We start from the raw sequence: 20564 nt of genomic DNA on the forward strand, positions 1-20564 counted from the left end.
CGCCTGTGGGCTCCTGGTTTGCTGCCCCGTGGTAGTTTATGTGTGTGAGCGGACCCTTGGGGCCGTGGCGGCTGGAGGGATGGCGGCCCCCCTCCCCCCTGTGAGGCGGAGGGATACCATTGGCTTAGAATTTACTGGCCCAGCTTCTTACCCGGCAGTTGAGGTGGTGATGATTGACATGTTGCGGGTGGATGTGGCGTCTGTGTGCGGCGTTCAACTTGTATCCGAGCATCGAGCTGTTGTGAAATTCTGCTCTACGGCTGTGTATCGTGACTTTGTGGACTGCTATGACGGGAGGACATTTACTCTGCCTGGAGGTGGTGGTTCGGTGATAGTGTCGGACAGGTGCAGTGAGACTACCTATGTGGCGGTTCATGGTGCTCCCTTTGAGTTCCCTGACTCTCTTCTCCAGCGTCATTTTAACCGGTATGGGCGGGTCTTGAGTGTCCGAATGAATGCAGTCTCCTCCGGGCGGTGGAAGGGTATCCCGAATGGGACCCGCACTGTGGCGCTGCGCTTGAAGGACTCCATCCCTTCGTCTCTCCAGCTTCTGGGCTTCATGGTACGCGTGTTCTATGGGGGTCAGCCCCGGACGTGTTTCCGGTGCGGACTCTTGGGACATCAGGCTGCGGGATGTGATGCGAGCCGGGTCGGGCCTGTAAACATTTTCAGGGAGGAGGATTTTCCCCCGTTGGCGGTCCCGGACCTGTCGGAAGGTGCTGCTGTGGACAGTGTTCCTACCCAGTCCTCTGTTGCCCAGTTACCGGTCTCTGATGCCAGCCGCGATGTGGCTGTGGGTGTCGGAGTGGGAGGAAGTGCATCCCCGGCTCCCGCACCTCAGCCTCCCCTGCCTGCCTCGTCTCCAGTCGAGTCTCCAGTTGTGTCTCCTGTGGTGTGTGGTCTCGTGGCTCCGGACATCGAGGCCGAGCCTCGGCCTGTACTGTCTCCGGCAGCTGGGTCTTCGACTCGTGTCGACGTGCACGCTGTGATGTCTCCTGCGGTGTGTGGTCCTGTTCCCCGGGTTGTTGAGGCTGCGATGTCGAGTGATCGTGCGCTGCAGGGAGTTGGGCGGGCACCCAGCGGTTCTGCTACGGTGCTTCCTAGTGGGGATGATAATTCCGACGATCTGCGACCTGTGTCCAAGCGTTCGCGACGAGCTTTGAGTCTGTCTCCGCCTCATGATGCGGCCTGGGCCGACGTCGGGGAATTTGAGGGCTCCGGGAGTTCGTCTTCTGGGGAGTGTGATGTGTGCGTCGCTGTTGGAGTGCCTGCGGCTCCTGTGGGCCGTGTTGCGGCAGTGATGGGTCCTGTGGTGGGATTGTCGCCTGGCCCTGGTCCGGTGTCTTCTCCGGCTGCCTCCGCGTCACCGGTTGCTGGTTCCCTGGGTTGGGAGGTTGTGGCACCGGCCGAGATTGCGAGAGAGGGTAGGGGCTTGGTGCCGGTTCTTACAGATGCTTCTGTTCCGGCGGCCTCCGTGCCTCTGGCGTCCATGTCTGTGCCTTCCACGCCTTTGGCCTCTGCTCAGTCATCCTTTGTTACTCCGTCCCCTGTGGTGTCGGCCCCTGCACCATCGCCTTCTGTGTTTGCGTCCCCTGCGCCTCCGCCCGCTCGGTTGCCGGCCTGTGTCCAGCCGACTCCTGTGCTTCAGTCCCGTGTGGTTCCACCGTCTGTATCAAAGCCCTCTGTGCGGCCTCTTCCCGTGCCTACCGCCCCCGTGGTGGCGGGAGCCGAGCTGGAGGTTCCTGACTTCATGCGTCGACCACGAGGGTCCCGTAGTCACGTTAACGCGCCTGTGGAAATGTGGGCACAGTGGGATGCCTATCGAAAGAAGTACCCGCGTCGTTCTTATCCGGATAAATATGAAGATTGACTGTGTGTGGTTCTTGCTTTGTGTTGCTTCTTTCTTTCGTTGGTTTGTTGAGCTATGTGTTACGGGTTCCTTTTTTTTTCTTCCCCTGTTTTCTTACCTAGTTCTTGCTGGGTTATAATGCTCTAGTGTGTTTTCTTTTTTTTTTGACTCTTTCATTGTTACCTATGTGTAAGATTTCATTTTTGTTTATGCTTATTTACGATTTGTTCTCTTATCTGTGTCCTATTTACTGTGTTATATGTTCCGATGTACCGATTCTTTATATTTTATTTAATAATTTACTATGTCATGCAAATGTTCTGTTTCCTTTGCTCTATATATTGTGCTGTGTATTGCTTTGATGTATTCTCTTGTTAATTTCCTGCATTTTCTCTACTATGTTGTATTTACAGTTATTGTGTTCTCGATTCTGTGGTGTTAAATTTGTATGTGTATTCCTTGTTTATATTTTACCTCTGGTTATATTGTGCTCCTTGTGTGCTATTGTAATTACTGACGCTTTTGGCACGCCCCGTCTGGGTGGTGCTGCTTTTGTTTTGTGTGTATGTCTTATGAGTTTTATGTTATTCTTTGTTTTCACTTTTGTGTTATGGTGATCTGTGTTCCTTGTTATCTGTGTTGTTGTTGTTCTGTGTTTTTTTGTTACTCTGCTTTCCTGTTTATATGGTTACTGTACGCTGTAATTGCTCTGTTTTAATAATAAAAAGAAAAAAAAAAAAAAAAAAACACATGGAAGTTCGCCCACTTTAAGTCAGTCAACTCACTCTGGAAAACAAGTCTGTAAGTCAACAAGTTGACCTTCAGTCAGCATTGGGCCATTCATTTGGACACTTCAGTCGGTAAGGCAGTCGAAGGCTCAGTTGATATCCGTTCGAACGGCATATTGACCAGTCGTGGAGGTGTTTCTCTGGTAATAATATTTGTGATAGGTAAGTGAAGTTTTTATCAAGATGAACTTCTGGTCATCCATTTCGTAAGTATGCAGATAATCAGCTCTTCTTCTTACCAGTCAGCCAGTCAGTCAACAGCCAGCCAGTCAGTCAACAGCCAGACAGTCAGTCAATAGTCAGTCAGTCAGTCGTTCGATACTTTTTGGAGTACGAGTCCCTCCAAATCAGGAGACAGATAAGTATTCAAACCACTCACTCGAAAACCAAGTCAAACCAATTAAGAAGTCGGTAAGTTTGTCTGTCAGGCAAAAAATGAAAGGAAATCCTTCAGCAAGTATCAGTTAACTTGCGATAAACCAGTTACGACAAGTGATTTATTGAGTCAGGGCTGTATGCAAGTAAGCATGTTACTAAGTAACTCACACAGTCTGGGGGAACTTATGAATCAGTATATTATTCCAAGCCGATTTTTATTTTACGTTTAGATAGTCAGATTCGTCTCAGAGAGTCAAGTCACTGGAAATTTATCATCGAATACTCAATTTCAGTTGACTTAATTCAAAATAAGCAACGAATGGAAATGCATTTACCATCTACTAAGTCCTCAGAAAGGTTTTAGCTACATAAATATAGATTAGCAATAACTTAAAGTTTATATATATCATTAGTCCTTTTAGAGAAACGTTGACACGTTTTTCTATTAGAAAAATGATCCATGAAAACGCTGGCATTTAGTGAACAATGAAAAAACAGAATTGAGATGGTTGGCAGCATTGATCAATACCTTCACGGGTTAGAAGTTTTTAATTAAATGCTGGAAAAGATGGAATTTCCAGCCGGATCTTCGTCATAGACATTTTTAATACAAACAAAATTCTCACCACAATTGCTATAGTTCTGAAATTTAAAAACCGGCATGAAGCCTATGGCTGAAGGAAAAACAATATTCACATATAAAGTTTCTTAAAAAAAATAACATAAAAAGAAAAGTATTACAAGATCGTGTGGTTGACAATTTATATGACATGGGGCGTGGAGCACTAATTTCCTATGTGCTTAGAGGGAGGCGGGGGAAGTATACAGTAGATGGAAGTATACCTCAGGGGGAGGTATACTTCCTGTCTCTGAGATCATCCCTACTGGGCCACCCGATATCTCAGTGGAAGAGCTTCCGCCTCTCACCGAGGGGTCGGCGGCTCGAGTCTCCTAGAACCTAATCCAAAGCGAACACCAACAGGATTTATGTTCGCAACAAAAGCGCTACCGCTCACAGGTTGAGTATAGGGTTCACAATAAACTAACCACCTCCGGCGGCAATAAATAAAAAACGAGTTACAAAACACGTTAAGTTTCTTGGGACCGGGTAGCCGTAGTAGGCCAATATATGCTATCAGGCGACGGGTCATTAGCTATGGTTAGATAAGACTTTTTCTAACTGACGGGTCTTTTACTAAATATTAACGCCTAGGGTTGTAATTGCCAGCTCTGTCATTAATATGTGTCTTCCATCTCAAACTTGTTCACAGTAACGGAACATATCAGAATTTATATATTCAAACAATAAGCCACAATAACGTAGTTCTAAAATAAGGCTTGCAAGCAGATTCTAATCCTTAAGACATGTTTCCTCCGCTTCTTTTTAGTTTCCTTTTTCCACTATCCACACATATCTTTCTTTCCCCATGAGATGGTGCTTATTTCCCCACACATCCACGACAATTCCACCACTTACCCAGCCAGTCTCGTTACTTTGTAGATAATTTCGCCACATTTCAGCGAACCTCGTCACATCCCAAACAAACTCGCCACATTCCAGTCAAACTCGCCAGATTTATCGCATGTTAACAACTGTTTTCCTGCTCGTGTCACTTGTTTTTTTAAATCTCTTTGCCCACGTATTATTCTTGCGTGCATGTCTTATAGCTTATATTGATACTCCTGCAAGTATATATATATACAAGATCGTGTGGTTGACAATTTATATATATATATATATATATATATATATATATATATATATATATATATATATATATATATGTATATGTCGTACCTAGTAGCCAGAACGCACTTCTCAGCCTACTATGCAAGGCCCGAATTGCCTAATAAGCCAAGTTTTCCTGAATTAATATATTTTCTCTAATATTTTTCTTATGAAATGATAAAGCTACCCATTTCATTATATATGAGGTCAATTTTTTTTATTGGAGTTAAAATTAACGTAGATATATGACCGAACCTAACCAACCCTACCTAACCTAACCTAACCTATCTTTATAGGTTAGGTTAGGTTAGGTAGCAAAAAAAGTTAGGTTAGGTTAGGTTAGGTAGATTAGGTAGTCGAAAAACAATTAATTCATGAAAACGCGGCTTATTAGGCAAATCGGGCCTTGCATAGTAGGCTGAGAAGTGTGTTCTGGCTACTAGGTACGACATATATATATAATATATATATATATATATATATATATATATATATATATATATATATATATATATATATATATATATATATATATATATAAATTTTGTATCCAGGACCCTTGTTCAATCCTCGTCCTTCTCCAATAATTTTCTCAAATTTAGTTCAGTTCCAAGCTTCCAACACCTGGTCTATGGTGTAATATGTACTAAATCGATACTCCACAAAATAACATTTGGTGCTAAGTTCCCTGTCTCATAATCTAAGTTGCAAATAATGTTTGATATTAAAGTTTTATCCCTAAAATCTAAACTCAAGACAATTTTCGCCTTTTAGAATATGGTTTAATAGGCTTCTAATGCTTGGTAACGCGCTAGATTTTTTTCTCACTTTCGGTCAAGGACGCAGACTTTAATATACAGTCCAGAATTAATTTGTTATTCACAAAATCTTGCGTAGTCCAGAACTAAGCTCTCATTCACATAAACTACACTATCTAAGCTTGTATCTTTAGTACCTAGTCCAGCACTCTTCTCCTGTCCTAAATAGCTTTCTCTGTCCAGTGCTACTATCTTAACTCTGATGTCCGAACCTCCATGATTGGGAATATTGTGGAATATTCGAGTCAATGAAGCCAGACTCCAGTGCTCAACTCTCCACCTTCTGTAAGTCCACCAACGCCCAGTAAGGTGAGTATTGCTGTCCTATTTTGACTCTTTATAAAGAAAAAATTCCTCACAACTTGCACTGGGACAAAAAGATTTATATCATGCATTTAGTAAAAAATAATATATTTCTTCCATGTCTATCCTTTTTTTAACGATGAATTGTTTTAATGAATGATTTTTTTTTTTAATTTCTAGTATTTATAAATTCTGATATACATATATTTTTCTTTTAAGTCGGTTTCATAGTTGTGCTCCACAAGTCAGGAGAGAAAATAATTTTTTTCATTTTTTAATAATTATCAAATCTCTTGAAACTTTCATGTTAAGAGCGATTTGTATACGTGATATTCATTATTTTTTTTAGCCCTTTTTTCAAAATTATCATACAAGTATGGTTTTTTAACGTAAACTAAATGCAAATCACTTTATATTTATTTTAAACGGAAAGATAAAAAAAAAACACCGAGACTAGACTCTAGAGTTATCTAGTGTGAGTGTCTGGATTCTAGTGTTCTCTGGCGTGGGAAGATTAGATTCTTGTGTTTTCTGGTGCAAAGAGAAACTAGATTCTTTGGATTTCTATAGCAGAGAGACCAATTCCAGGGTTCTCTGGGTTGGGGAGACTAGATTCTACTGCTCTCCGACATGAGAAATGTAGAATATAGAGTTCTCTGGTACAGAGACCAGATTGCAGTATTCTCTGGTGCAGAGAGACATAATTTCAGTGTTCTCTGGTGCAGGGAAACAAGATTCCAGTGTTCTCAGGTGAGATTAGGTTCTGGTCCTCTCCCGTGTGGAAATACTAGATTCTAGAGCTCTCTGATGTGAAAAGACTAAATTATAGAGTTCACTAGTGTGGGGAGACTATAGATGCTAGAGTAGTACGGTGTGTGGAGACCGGCCTCACGTTATCTCCTGGGGTTGCAGTGTCGGGTGTGGCCTGCGGGCGGGCACAGCTAAGAGCCGGCAGAGTGAAGGGAGGACAAGACGCCAGCCCTGGAGAGTTCCCCTGGCTCGTGTCCATCAGGGTTGCTGGAGCTATGAGCGCTCACTACTGTGGAGGGGCTCTAATACACAAGCGCTTCGTCCTCACCGCCGCCCACTGTGTCCATAGGTAGGTCTGATCCTATATGTTACTGTGTCTGTAGGTATATCAGGTCCTCTCAGTTACTACATTCTGAGTGCATAGGTGGGTTAAGTACTTTAAGATGCTGCGTTTGTAGGAAGTTCACATAATATCTGCTTTAGCTCGTCGGTAGGTAGGTCAGGTCTTCTTGTATCTACGTTCCACAGGTTTGATTTCGTCTGTAAGTTTCTCAAGGTAGTTCTTCAGTATGTAACTGTCTCCATAGATAGGTCCTATGTATGTTATTGTTTCCACAGGAAGATTCTGTGTACAGTATCTTGTAACATCCGTAGATAGGTCCTGTGAACAGTATGTAGGTCCTGTCGAATATAGAATTGTGTTAGGATTCAACCCTTTACTCCCCGGGGGATACAGAAAGGTTGTTACCCCAAGCGTCTACCACACCACTAGATTTATTGTAGTCTTGAGCATAATTTAATGTACTGAACACACATTATATAACTTTCAAAATTTATTAAATTAACAACACTTACTGCTGACTTAATGAAATATTACATCCATTTTTTTCATTATTTTTTTCAAAATTTATTTGTGACTCATGAAGTGTATTTGAATACATCTTTTTAGCAATGTAAACAAAGATAAATAATTGTTAATAGAAAATTCTCATATATTAATGTTTTAAATAATATTTTCTTAAATTTTAATTTAAAGTAAGTATTAGTTTACATTATTTTCAATTCCAAATATGCACTAGTTTTTTATGTATACTTTTAACATAAATTGATATAAAATTTAAATTAATTACAAATAAAGGAAATTAAATCACTTTCTTTGATCTCAACAATATCAGTTGCAACAAACAATAAATGTTATCAACATTATACGATATAAGTAGCAATAGTATTAAAATAATAGTTGATAATAATATAATGATACAATTAATTTATTTATAATATTATCAATAAAACGTTGCTATCTAACAACGAACGTTATAGAAACATTATCCTACTCTAACCTCTACAGGAACTCTCCCAAATACGTTGTGGCTGTGGCAGGTGAACACGACTTCAATGCCCCCAATAATGGCTTTAGGCAGGTCCTGCCAGTGAAGGATATCATCTCTCACGCAGATTTCTCCAAGGTTAGTCAAACCATTATGAGACTATTTCAATCAGCTTTACTCATCCTGAGAGCGGTTGTTTATTGTGCACATCAATGTTACTTTATGTGTTATAGATACATTAATGTTGCTGTATGTGCTACATAGATTCACCAATGTTGCTGTGTGTGTGTGTTACAGAGATACATCCACGACATAGCTCTGCTAGAGCTCGGACAGGACGTCGTGTGGAGTAAATACGTCCAGCCGCTGTGCCTCCCTGATCTCAACACCGATGGCGTCACTGACGCCCTCAACGTTACCGTCGCAGGCTGGGGCATGACGGACGAGGCTTCGAACGGTACGTTTCTAATGTACACGCTGTCCTTATTTTTTGGGGTGAATTATTTTTGTGTTACTGAATTTGTTTATATACTATGAATATTGTTTTTCCCCTCACTCCTTCCTGCCTTTTCCCCTGCATCACTTTCCCATATTTCCCCCCTCACTTATCTTCTCTCCCATGTTAGTATTGATCCTCTCCCATATTGCCTCTTGATCCCCTATGTGGTTCCTGCTGCAGGTGGCCATCACGTCAACGTGCTGCAGAAGGTGGTGGTGCAGGTGGTGTCCCGCACTGACTGCCAGAGCTGGTACTCCAGCCACGCCGGCAAGGCTGTAGTGCTCTACGACACTCATCTCTGTGCTGGCTTCGAGAACGGCGAAAAGGACGCTTGTCAGGTGACTAAAGAGCTATATTGGTGATGGCGGTGGAGGAAGGGGGAAGTAGGTAGTGGGTAGTTGTATTTTGGAAGGGTACAAGGCTCTTTGGGCAAATGTCTTCCTACAAAGAACGTCGCATTTCGGTCGTATGCATTACATAAGGCCAAAATTCGTCGTACTAGAAAACAGAAGCGGCTCGCGAAAGTGACGTACTGTCCCGCTTTCTGTTTTGGGACCTCTGGTAGGTTAGGAGAGGACACTTTGAATTCGCCGTTTTCTTGACGCTGTCAAACCTTAGGAGGATGGGCTGCTTTGGGAGCTAGAGATGTAGAAGCGGATTTTAGGTGAAAGCACAAGGCTTTCATTAATATATATATTAATGTATATTGTACGCTTGATATTTTTGACTAGTTGATGTTTGTTGAGGAAATGATAATTAGGTGAGCGTGCAAAATATCAAAAGACTTTTCATGCTATAATGCCAATTTAGGTGATGGGATGCTTGGTCAGGTGAGTTTAGGTAAATACGTTTAGAGGGTGAAAAGGCTTACTAAACAAAGGCGAAAGTGGAGCTTATCAAGGATGTTAAGGTATAATTTCTGTGAGCATTAGTGATTGTAGAATGTAGATTCGTTAAATACAGATTGCGTATAGTGTGTTTTTTGCGGATCTCTATTTCCAATTTTTCTCATTTTAAAGCCTTGTTCTTTATATATCATTCCTATACTTCCACACCCGTTATTACCATCGTCTCTCTACCAGGGTGATAGCGGAGGCCCCCTGCTGACGGCGCCTGATAGGGATGGACGTATGGTAACGGTTGGAGTGGTATCAGCAGGTATCGGCTGTGGGCGACCAAGACTTCCGGGCTTGTATACTAGAGTATCCAGGTACATAGACTGGATCGCTACTAATCTCAGGTCGCGAGGAGTGACTGTCACGCTCTAGAAAAAAAAAGTCAATTGCTGTCAAGGTTCGGCAGGACCGGACTTCAGCAGGACGATATATATCGAGAACGATACCTCACTAGGACCGGATCTCAATAGGACTCAATAGAACCTGAATATACCACACGTTGATTATATCTCACCTGAACCATTCCTCATCAGAATCATATCTAATCAAATCAACAAGATCATACCTCGCTGGGACCACTCCTGAGATTCACGGCGAAGAAGTGCACTAAGACGGAATCTTTTAATCATTATCGATTATTAAGTTTAGTACGTATGTCAAGTAGTTCATTAATGGTTCAAGAAATAGTAGAACCAACCCGCACATTTCTATAGTACATTACATGTCTAAATAGAAACTTGATTCTAAAAGCAAGTCGAAATCCCAGTCATTTACGAGGTATGGTTTTCTAAAAAGCTAATATTAAAATTAATGATGGTTAAAAAAAGACCCAATATATGTAAATGTGTATTAAAAGTTCAATTTTCGCTTTTGAATACATTTATACATATATATTGGGTTTTTCTTTCACCGTCACTACGGCATTGTAGTGAGTTTCCCCACTAAAATTAATATAAACAAATTTATATATATTTTTTAATATGTAAGAATTACCGTTACCTCTTCAGTAGGTTTCATAACAATAGCCAATTTTTTTTTAATAACACAAGTATATATATTACGCAAAATTTTAAGAAGTACATGTACTTTAAAACTAAAATTAGTATATACGTTCAAGGTTAACATTACTCAACCTGCTAGTCAGTGAACAGTAGTGGTGACATTACTATCCCTACCGGGGTTGATAGGACCTAAGCCCACCAACAAACCAATGGTTTTCGAAAGCCACGTAGCCTGAGGGAGTTGTATACTCTTCCTCAATGTACATAGTGATAGTTTACTGCAGTCTTTAGGTACAACTTGTGTTTACTGCTTGGTTATTAAGATGTTGTGGTGACCGTAATATAACCTCACGATTGATAGGTCTCAAGTTCAACGCCAAACCATGAGCCATATTCACGACGCAGTTACGCAAGCACTTACGAACCTGTCCATCTTTTCTCAATCTTTGGCGGCTTTGTTTACAATTATTAAACAGTTAATGAGCTCCGAAGCAGCAGGAGGCTGTTTATAACAATAACAACAGTTGATTGGGAAGTTTTCATGCTTGTAAACTGTTTAATAAATGCAACCAAAGCTGTCAAAGATTGAGGAAATATGTACACGTTTGTAAGTATTTTCGTAACTGCTTCATGAATCTGACCCCAGAATTTTTTTTACATGTGAAGCTTTTAGAAAAAAGTCTTATGAAAATACTTCTTTGATCTTAACGCCACAATTAAAAGTCATTCTACATACACTCGATCTGATAATTTAAAATTGTAGTGTATATGATTTTTGCCAATTAAATATACATAATTTTCTCCTGATCTCTGTTTCTTATAATGCTGTCAGTATTGTGTTTCTATCAAATGATCTCATTAACAATTATTTATCTTAATGACATTTAACGAATATTGTATGTAATGGAATGATCATCTGTAAAACTATAAATATATTTTTATAGAGTGCTAAAATTCTATGTAATCATTTTACGCACTTTTGCTCAAATGTTTATATTAACAAATAAATGTAAATAAATATGTATCCTATAACTGACTATTTAATTATCTGCAAAAAACACATTTTACTTATAATAACAAATTAATTATAGTAATCAATTAACGTCTGCAGTAATAATATTACTGCAGACGTCGCAGAGCGTTACGTCCTTGTAAACCAACTGTAGTGAGACACACTTGACAGGACGATACCTCAACCTGTCACGCTTCAACAAGGGATATCAAAACTAAATGGGATATCAGAAGCTAAAATGGGATATAAAAACAAAATGACTTGCATCTATACCTCCTACCTGAAGGTCTTCAGTGTGTCTGTATGTCAACAACATGTTCATATATATTTGCGAATGTATATCATTTAAGGGTACAGCACCAAGAAAAGTGTCCATCTTCTTGGAGTATGTATACTAAATATGCATTAGTTCTGGACCATATTGAGGCCTAAAGTACTCTTGTGGGTTGGTCAGTAAGCACTTTTGTGGCCTTAAGCCACAAGAGTAAGCAGTTGATGCGGTCAAAGTCACAAGAACAAGCAGTTGATGCGGTCAAAGCCACGAGAACAAGCAGTTGATGTGGTCAAAGCCACAAGAACAAGCAGTTGATGCGGTCAAAGCCACGAGAACAAGCAGTTGATGCGGTCAAAGTCACAAGAACAAGCAGTTGATGTGGTCAAAGCCACGAGAACAAGCAGTTGATGCGGTCAAAGCCACGAGAACAAGCAGTTGATGCGGTCAAAGCCACAGGAGCAAGCAGTTGATGTGATCAAAGATGCAGGAACAGGCAGACGACGTGGGTCAAGGGGTCCTCTTGGCCATGGCTGGAGCACTCAGCCATAACGAGCTGATGTTAGCTTAACCAAAGTTTGTTTATGAGCTGCTCGGAGTTCAATGGCCACTTGGAACTCTGCGCAATGCCAACAAGCTCAGCTGCATATGAACACCACACTATAAGAGTGTAATTGGAAAACCCAGACAACAGCTATTGAAAAACTGCAATTCGTGAACACACAATGAAAATATGATACTGAAAAACTGGGCATTGATGTACGTTAGTGAGAGAGAGAGAGGGTGATTGTTTTGGGGGGAAGGGGGGGAGGGGTGTAAGTGTGTGCGCGCGCTCACGAGAATGGTGAAGATATTGTGAGTGGTCGGCACTGCCTGTGGCTTCCACACCTCTCACGACCACAGTCACGGCAACACAGTTCACAGAACAGGTTGGGCTCGCAGGACAAATTAAGCAACTAATTCCTCGGTAAGTCAGTTACCACTTATATTCAATGATTTGCTTAAATACTGTGTATTCAATAATATTCTAATCTAAATTTGTTTTTACTCAAGATTATATATATATATATATATATATATGACAATGTCAGACCACGGAGGAAAAATGAAACAGGAAATTTCCTTAAGTACTTTCGTATATTAAATACATCTTCAGAAGGTCATTTTACAGATCGAGTGATGGGTATAAATAGGCAGGAGAGAGTGGTGAAGTAAGGTGAGGTACAATACTTGGACAACGCAGAAGGCCCATTGGCCCATCAGATGCACCCAATTGGCCCATCCGATGTAGCCCAATGGCCCATCTGATACAGCAGACATACAAGCATAATACATAGGAAATTATAACATAAAGAGGTAAATATATACAATAAATTAGTGAGACAAATGTTTTTCAATGATTCTACTTAAATCGCCCTTTAGCTGATCTATTAGAAATGGATCTAAGTTATATAGACCACTGCTAATATTCAAATTACTTTCTTTGGTGATCTGTATCAAAGCGGATACAGATCCGCTTTTCCTCCGTGGTCTGACATTGTCACATTCTTAATCACGTGTTTATTTTCGTGATATACACACACATATATATATATATATATATATATATATATATATATATATATATATATATATATATATATATATATATATATATATATATATATATATAATTCAGCTCTTGATAAACAAAAGCATTAGGTGAATAGGAACGTACCTAACCATTTCTATGCCGCTCGGGAATCGAACCCGGGAATTCCAATTATGAGTAGAGAACGAAACCAATTGTACATGGGTCTACGAGACCTTTGAGACATCCAATGTTAAGGCGCGTTTGAACTGACGCCTTAAGACATCAAATTTGACATAAATACCTAAATAATACCAAAGGGAATGGAAAGTAACTACATATCAGCAGTTGCTGAATATATAATATAGTCATCCATCAGTTTAAAGTCCACTACGGGCTCACCATAGCCCGTGCTACTTGGAACTTTTATGTTCCAAGTAACTGAATCTATAGCAACAACAACGGTTTAAACATCATAGCACATATTCATTGAAACCTAAAACACGGTACGCTGTGTATATATTCATTTGTCTTTGTTCAGGACCTAAGTATCCTTTCCGACTGGTTAATATGCAATTATGATGACCATAATAACCCTCCAAAGGTAGTTAGGCTGTTAAATAAAACACCAAAACACTCATCTGCAATGAATATAAACAGTAACAATATATATATATATATATGTAAAAAAAAAGTTTATACTTTAGTTTTGTGCTACGTTACGCGGCAGTGCACATCCTTGTTGGTCATTAAGCTATTGCGGTAACCTTGATAGTTCCTCCCGCGGTTGATTTACCGCCCAACTCCACAAGTCCACTACGGGCTCACCATAGTCCGTGCTATTTGGAACATTTGTTCCAATTAGCTGAATATATGACAACAACAAGAAGCCCAACACCAAAATTTTCACGAGGTTCATGTTAAAATTAAGGATGGGAAAAATGAATTGTAAACGTTAAATATATATTGTAATTGAAGTCTTTAGGGACTTTCGCGCAATCGCGAATTAGCGAGGAAAATTCTGGTTAAAGTTCTCTATAGAGGATAGAGAACTTTTTCTATGCTCTATACAAGTTTTCTTTGCGTGTCACTGTCAGTATTTTTTTTTATTAATACATGAGGTACATCTGCATTTGAGCAGCTACCCTAGACTATATGAAGTGGAGTACAGTGTGTCAAAAAAGCTAACTACGTGATGCTAAAAAATCCCCATCACTCAGGATGGTTAGTCATACAGAGGCATGTGATAGGCAGTCAACACTGGCAGACTTCAGATGTATTTTGAGGATATCATCAACACAGGAGTGAATAAGGCAGCAGTGGTAATAAAAGTCCCCATCTCGCAGGATGGTTAGTCATACAGGACCATATGTTTAGTAGCCTGCACTGGCAAATTTTGGGTGCAATATGAAGATATCCTCAAGAATACGAGTGAATAAAGTAATTGCAAAGCTCCAGGTACTTCATGCCATCTGGTCTGAAAGGTCTAATAACTGGGTGATGTAGTGTGGGAGATCGTGCCGCAGTTCCTGCTCACAGAGTTTGCACCTGGAGTGCTCAGGATTGGGAGATCCGTCACCTGTAGCCACCTGCCACAGGTAACGGTAACCCAACCTGATCCTGGCAACCACTGTGTCGCACAGTCTGGTGGACGTTTTGTGCTGCCCATAGATATAGGTTTCAGATCTGAACAAATCACAGCTTTTAATACTAGTACTTTCAGGTCGTTGGGAGTCAGTAATTTCTTTCCTATCAGACCTGAGTGTTTGGATCAATACAGTTTTGACAGTAGAGATGGGGATACCTAGATCTAATTCAACTTCATCTTTGTTGCACGCTAATTTGGCTGCAATGTTTGTATCATTATGATGGGTTATATTTATGTGTGAAGGTATCCATATATGAGTATTCTATGAAGTACAAACAACAGTTCAGTAGGAAACTGTCCAGAAACAGTATTAATCTATCACTATGGCAGTATCCATGATTATGTGTCAATAGATATATATTTGATGTTATTCAGACTAATGTTTTGTAAGGAGTGTATGTATTGCAGCTACACTTCCTTCGAAAACATTATCTGTACAACATGGGAGGAATTAACTGTAAGTGTCTGAACATTAAGTTTGGATACTTAATAGAAGAGAAAGAAAGTGACTTCCTTTTTTTTCAATAGTTTTTTCCGTAAACTTCCTATCCTGCCGGCCCCTTCCTGAAGGTTCTGTAGCTCCCGGTACCTCCTGCAATATGGGGGACCCCTACTCGTGAAATTGAAAATTGAAATTTAAATTTAAATAAGTTTGAGGTAAAATACATACAAAGGGATGTGGTAGCTCAAGCTATTCTCACCCCGTTCAGTACATCGTGTTAATACATACATAGACACACATCACAAGTAATAAACGTATTACCGAACATTCTGAGAGATAAACATATACAATTTCCTCCTTTACACAAGTACCTACTCGTGAACTAAAGGCAAAATCACTAGTTACGTTATCTGCCGGATTATTGTTATTTCTCGTAGTTAGCGTATGCAGTGACGCAATTTCGGAAGATGCACTCAGTTGAACTAACTCATACACATTACATTCATGCAACAGCACACGTACGTATATTAACACGTTCATTATCAGCCATTTTCAGCCACACAATGAGATAAAATTATATAACTTTTTTTTTAAGGTATCAAAATGATTCAAAGTTCATGGCGGGGCCTATCGGCATGGGCTCTGCTACTGCTGCTGCGCCAGATCTCTTCCTTCAGTGTATCAACGACAGGTATGGTACTGAAGTTCACTTTAGTCTGGCCACCTCATTGAAATATTCATACATAGTAATTTACTGCTACCAGTTAGATTGTATGTGGGTCTATACTTTTAATATTAATGTTCTAACTGTATATTAATGGATGAAAAGATGAAGGTTTTCAGCTACTCACTCGTCAAGTTCTTATGCAAAGATTAGTATATGTTTATAGTGATGCGTACTCGAACACGCGAAAGTAGGAGTCATTGCATTAGACAAGCAGCGGATACAAAGACAGGGGTCCAAGAACTGAAGCTCAATCCAGAAGGCACAAATAGGCAAGTACACGCAATACACAAAGATGTGGAGACTAAGTTTATACTCAGTTTCAAACGTATATATATAATTGAATCCACAAGTTTTAGGACTCTGTACCATAGTCCGAACCCAAGAGCTTAAGCCTAGCCCCCTAAAAAGCAGAGGTAGGTGAATACACCCAAGAGAACAGAAGCCACCTAGCACTTACCCTGGTGTCCTTGGGCGCGTTCCATGTTATTTAGGATCCGGGAATCCCTGAGTTTGGTCGGGCAGGTGTTTGATCCTAGGCTTCACCACCTGGTGCGTTTTGGTTCTCTAGTTGTGTAAATGAACAATATTTTAAGCACATTTTATAATAGTAATGATCTCTAATACCGTGTTTGTATGATGGCTTGTCTCTATGATGGTGTACCTCTGTGAGTGTTTCTATGATGGCTTGTTTCTATGATGACTTGTTCTATGATGGTTTGTCTCTATGATGTCTTGTCTCTATGATAATTTGTCTCTATAATGGCTTGACTATGATGGCTTTTCCCTAGGATATCTTGGCCTTAGTATATCTGGTGCCTAGGATATCTTGTTCCAAGGATATCTTGGCCTTAGTATATCTGGTGCCTAGGATATCTTGTGCCTAGGATATCTTGTCCCTAGATTGTCTTGTCCCCTAGGATATCTTGTGCCTAGGATATCTTGTCCCTAGATTGTCTTGTCCCCTAGGATATCTTGTCTTTAAAATGTCTTACCTCTTGGATGTGTATCAAGCTCGAGTAGTAGCGTAAATAATGTTAAACTATTATCAACACTATGAGAATACGGCCCAGCAAACACACAATGTTGGAGCGAACGTTTTTACATTGCCAAACGTAAAAAAATATTTTAATTACGTTGTGTTTTTGGTGTATTCCGACGTTAACTTTGTCTTCGTATGGTAGTGTTGGACTTATGGATTATCAAACTCTAGGGGGTTATTAAGGCCCAAAGTGTGTATACAAGGGTTTACTGCCTAGCCATCAAGGATATCTCAGTCCTGGACGTTATCCAGGGCTAAAGTACACTCTCAGTGTATATATACACCGAGAAGCAGTGGTATACCTCTCTGTGAATATATATCTTTGACTTCCTGAATGGATAATGATCATAATGTTCTTGCTCAGTTCTCTCATTGAACTCACGTGTTCAGCATTGGTCACTCCCTCTTAACTCACATGTTTAGCAACCACTTATAATGCAAAATATTTTCAGATATTAACATCTCAAGTCCTGTCCCGCTTTCCATAGCGACTGGAGGCGGCCAGGCCACCACCTTGATGCTGCTCATGACCCCCGCAGGTCACAAGATCAATGTCAATCTTGGGGGCGGCACCCAAAACCAGTTTTGTGATCTGAGGGCCAGGTACATCAAATTTATTTGATATGAAAATGACAAAATATGAATTAGCATGAGATTTTTTCGCACTACCTAGAAGTTGCTACTAACTGTGAACATGTTGATGTTTGTTGTTGTTATAGTTTCAGCTACTCGGAACAAGTTCCAAGTAGCACGGGCTATGGTGAGCCCGTAGTGGACTTACCTGGCACAGGAGCGGTGCACAATGTGAATATGTTAATATACAACTAGTGATCTGAGTTTATCTCTGGACAGGAACTGCCTGGAGGTGAAGGAGCAACAAGGGCACAAGACCAGCGGCGTGTACACAGTCGCGCCTTATAAGTGCTGTCCAGAACGCCTAGTACAGGTATACTGTGACATGGAAGCAGATGGTGGAGGGTGGACGGTAATCCAGCGAAGAGATAAATTTGACCAACAGGAAGACTTCTATCGCACGTGGACCCACTACGTCAATGGCTTTGGCAACCTGACGGGGGAGTTTTGGTTGGGACTCGACCACATTCACGCCATCACGAACCAGACCATCAACGAGGCGAGGTTCGATCTCGGAGACTTTGATGGCAACAAACGATTGGCCAAATACGACAGAATTCACGTCGGCGACTCGAAATCCCTATACAAGCTGGAGCTTGGGGCATTCTCGGGCGACGCCGGTGACGCCATGGAACACCACAACGGCAGAAAGTTCTCTACTATGGATAAGGACAACGATGATCACTCATCAAACTGCGCAGCCGTGTAAGTTTTATTTTTCGTCACAAAACTTTAACTTGCTACCTGTCCACACACACACACACACACACACACACACACACACACACACACACACACACACACACACACACACACACACACACACACACACACACACACACACAGCACAGTACCCGCAGTGAGTGGCAAGTCTCCTATGCCTCCCAGCTCACTACTCCTGATAAGTGGCAAGCCTCCTGTGCCTCCCAGCTCACTACTCATGATAAGTGGCAAGCCTCATAAACCCCTAGCTCAGTACTCATCATGTCTCCATTGATAACTTTACCTAATAAACACAAAAATAATAATATCCAAACCTTAAGCAATACAGGAATATATATCACCCATTACCATTGATATAACATATCTACGTGATGTGTTGTCCACAGGTACAAGGGCGCGTGGTGGTACGGCAGCTGCCACAACACCAACCTCAACGGAGAGTACTTGAACGGGCCCACCGACAAGACTTCTCAAGGAATCATCTGGGAGTTCTGGCGGGGAGATAACTACTCCCTCAAGATGACGGAGATAAAGGTCCGGCCTAGGGATACTTTCGCTCCCTCATGCCAAAGAAACTGACACAGGACACGAGAATCTTTCCATAAAGTTAGGGCCTCAGTTAACGCTGATATAGTTCTTACCAATTAATCCACTGGTGTACTATTTTAACGCTTAGAAAGAGGAAACAAATTATATAACAATGTTGCTGTGTACTGTATGTTTTATAAGCCACTAACCCTTGCGCGTATTAGGGTAGGTGAAGTTTTTATAATTAGAGGAGGTCAGCCAGGGCTCCAGACACCTGCACTAATATTCGTGAAGCCAAGAAAGGCAGACTTTAAAATTCATCATCGAGAGGCATTTCGCCCCAGAATCACAAAGACGATAATCCTACAACGAAAGCTTACAACTTTCGCGAGCGCTATGTCATGGGTTCGTATCCTGGCCGGGGAGGATTTACTGGGCGCAATTCCTTAACTGTAGCCTCTGTTTAACGCAACAGTAAAATGTGTACTTGGATGAAAAAACGATTCTTCGCGGCAGGGGATCGTATTCCAGGGACCTGCCCGAAACGCTACGCATACTAGTGACTGTACAAGAATGTAACAACTCTTGTATATATCTCAAAAAAAACAAAAACTAAACCCCCTCCTGTCCTAGTCTAAGTCTACCGTATTTTATTCTTATTAAATTTGTCCTAACCTGATTCCCTATCATTCTAGATGAGTCGTGAGTACTGAACCCATAATAACCTATTGTGAATAAGTGGTTAGGTTATCTATGATTGTAATTATACATGTATGAATACCTGGGAATAAAATTATTAATATTACTATTTTTATTATCTCAATCTAAAGTTTGTCAGTGAAAAAAAATAAAGAATGAAGTCTCAAGACCCCTGGAAATAATTGATTGAGTCTTAATGCAAAGGAAAGTTCAATGGGTAGATTAAGACCATGTTGTGTGGGTGGGGGGTTGTGTATATATACTCTCACCTAGTTGTGTTTACCGGGAGGTTGAGCTTCAGCTCGTTAGTTCTGCCTCTCCACTGTCAATCAATTGGTGGGCAGGATTCAACAGGCATCTATTTATAAACCTGTACATCTTTTTGTTCAATCTTTACGTGCATCGAAACTTCACAGTCAAATGGTGTTATTATTATAAACACCCTCCCAGTGATTCGGTGCTTATACACTATTTAATAAACGGAAAATACAGTACAACCTTATTTTAACCAGCGAACTATATGGGACCAACCCAAGTTCGTTGAAGTGAGGTATTCATTGCAACTGGAAATGTCTCCTGGATGCATTTCCCACGCCCAATGGGCTAATTTCACTTAACAATATTTTCATTTCAATCTATACTATAATAAACAACTACAGAATGAACATGTCTGCACAAAATTTAACCACATCTATATTTCTCACGTCCCCAGCCTCAAAACTTATTTCCAAAAGGTAGCAGGCAATGCCGGAGTGAACGAAAACCCCTGTTGTTGGGGGATTGTAGTGTGTTGTGGTGCTTGTGGGTGTGTTTTTTGGGGGTTGTAGATAGCTGTAGTGCTTCATTGGGTATTTGTAGCACATTTATAGAGGGTGTAGTGTGTTACCTATCGTACGTTACGGCTCGTGATCCTACAGCAGCCAAATTTTAATA

The 20564-nt window shown here is 40.8% G+C and overlaps 2 protein-coding genes and 1 long non-coding RNA gene across 3 annotated transcripts in view; all 3 read left to right on the forward strand.

Moving 5' to 3' along the window:
- Nucleotides 1-11274, forward strand: part of LOC138356886 (trypsin-1-like) — a 33216-nt gene extending 21942 nt beyond the window's left edge. Inside the window, exons 2-6 of the mRNA XM_069313256.1 lie at nucleotides 6778-6964; nucleotides 7964-8081; nucleotides 8241-8400; nucleotides 8623-8780; nucleotides 9525-11274. Coding sequence (XP_069169357.1) covers nucleotides 6778-6964; nucleotides 7964-8081; nucleotides 8241-8400; nucleotides 8623-8780; nucleotides 9525-9710 — 809 coding nt within the window. The 3' untranslated portion in view covers nucleotides 9711-11274. The remainder of the gene's footprint in view (nucleotides 1-6777; nucleotides 6965-7963; nucleotides 8082-8240; nucleotides 8401-8622; nucleotides 8781-9524) is intronic.
- LOC138356890 (uncharacterized) overlaps nucleotides 1-20564 on the forward strand; it is a 160057-nt gene that overhangs the window by 74621 nt on the left and 64872 nt on the right. The window lies entirely within an intron of this gene.
- Nucleotides 12456-19737, forward strand: LOC123771730 (techylectin-5B). Its single transcript, XM_069313257.1, has 5 exons — nucleotides 12456-12589; nucleotides 15878-15973; nucleotides 17501-17651; nucleotides 17901-18386; nucleotides 18791-19737. Exons 2-5 carry the CDS (start codon nucleotides 15886-15888, stop codon nucleotides 18981-18983), a joined length of 918 nt encoding a protein of 305 aa, XP_069169358.1. The 5' UTR covers nucleotides 12456-12589; nucleotides 15878-15885; the 3' UTR covers nucleotides 18984-19737.

The sequence above is a fragment of the Procambarus clarkii genome, chromosome 75 (assembly GCF_040958095.1).
Source record: "Procambarus clarkii isolate CNS0578487 chromosome 75, FALCON_Pclarkii_2.0, whole genome shotgun sequence".
NCBI classification, from domain to species: Eukaryota; Metazoa; Arthropoda; class Malacostraca; order Decapoda; family Cambaridae; genus Procambarus; species Procambarus clarkii.

What these genes read in the sequence shown, in the direction of transcription:
- LOC123771730 (XM_069313257.1), top strand. Translation starts at nt 15,886, where the DNA reads ATGATTCAAAGTTCATGGCGGGGCCTATCGGCATGGGCTCTGCTACTG. An exon ending in CTTCAGTGTATCAACGACAG is followed by an intron (nt 15,974 to 17,500) that starts GTATGGTACTGA and finishes AAATATTTTCAG; the next exon opens with ATATTAACATCTCAAGTCCT. An exon ending in TCATCAAACTGCGCAGCCGT is followed by an intron (nt 18,387 to 18,790) that starts GTAAGTTTTATT and finishes TGTTGTCCACAG; the next exon opens with GTACAAGGGCGCGTGGTGGT.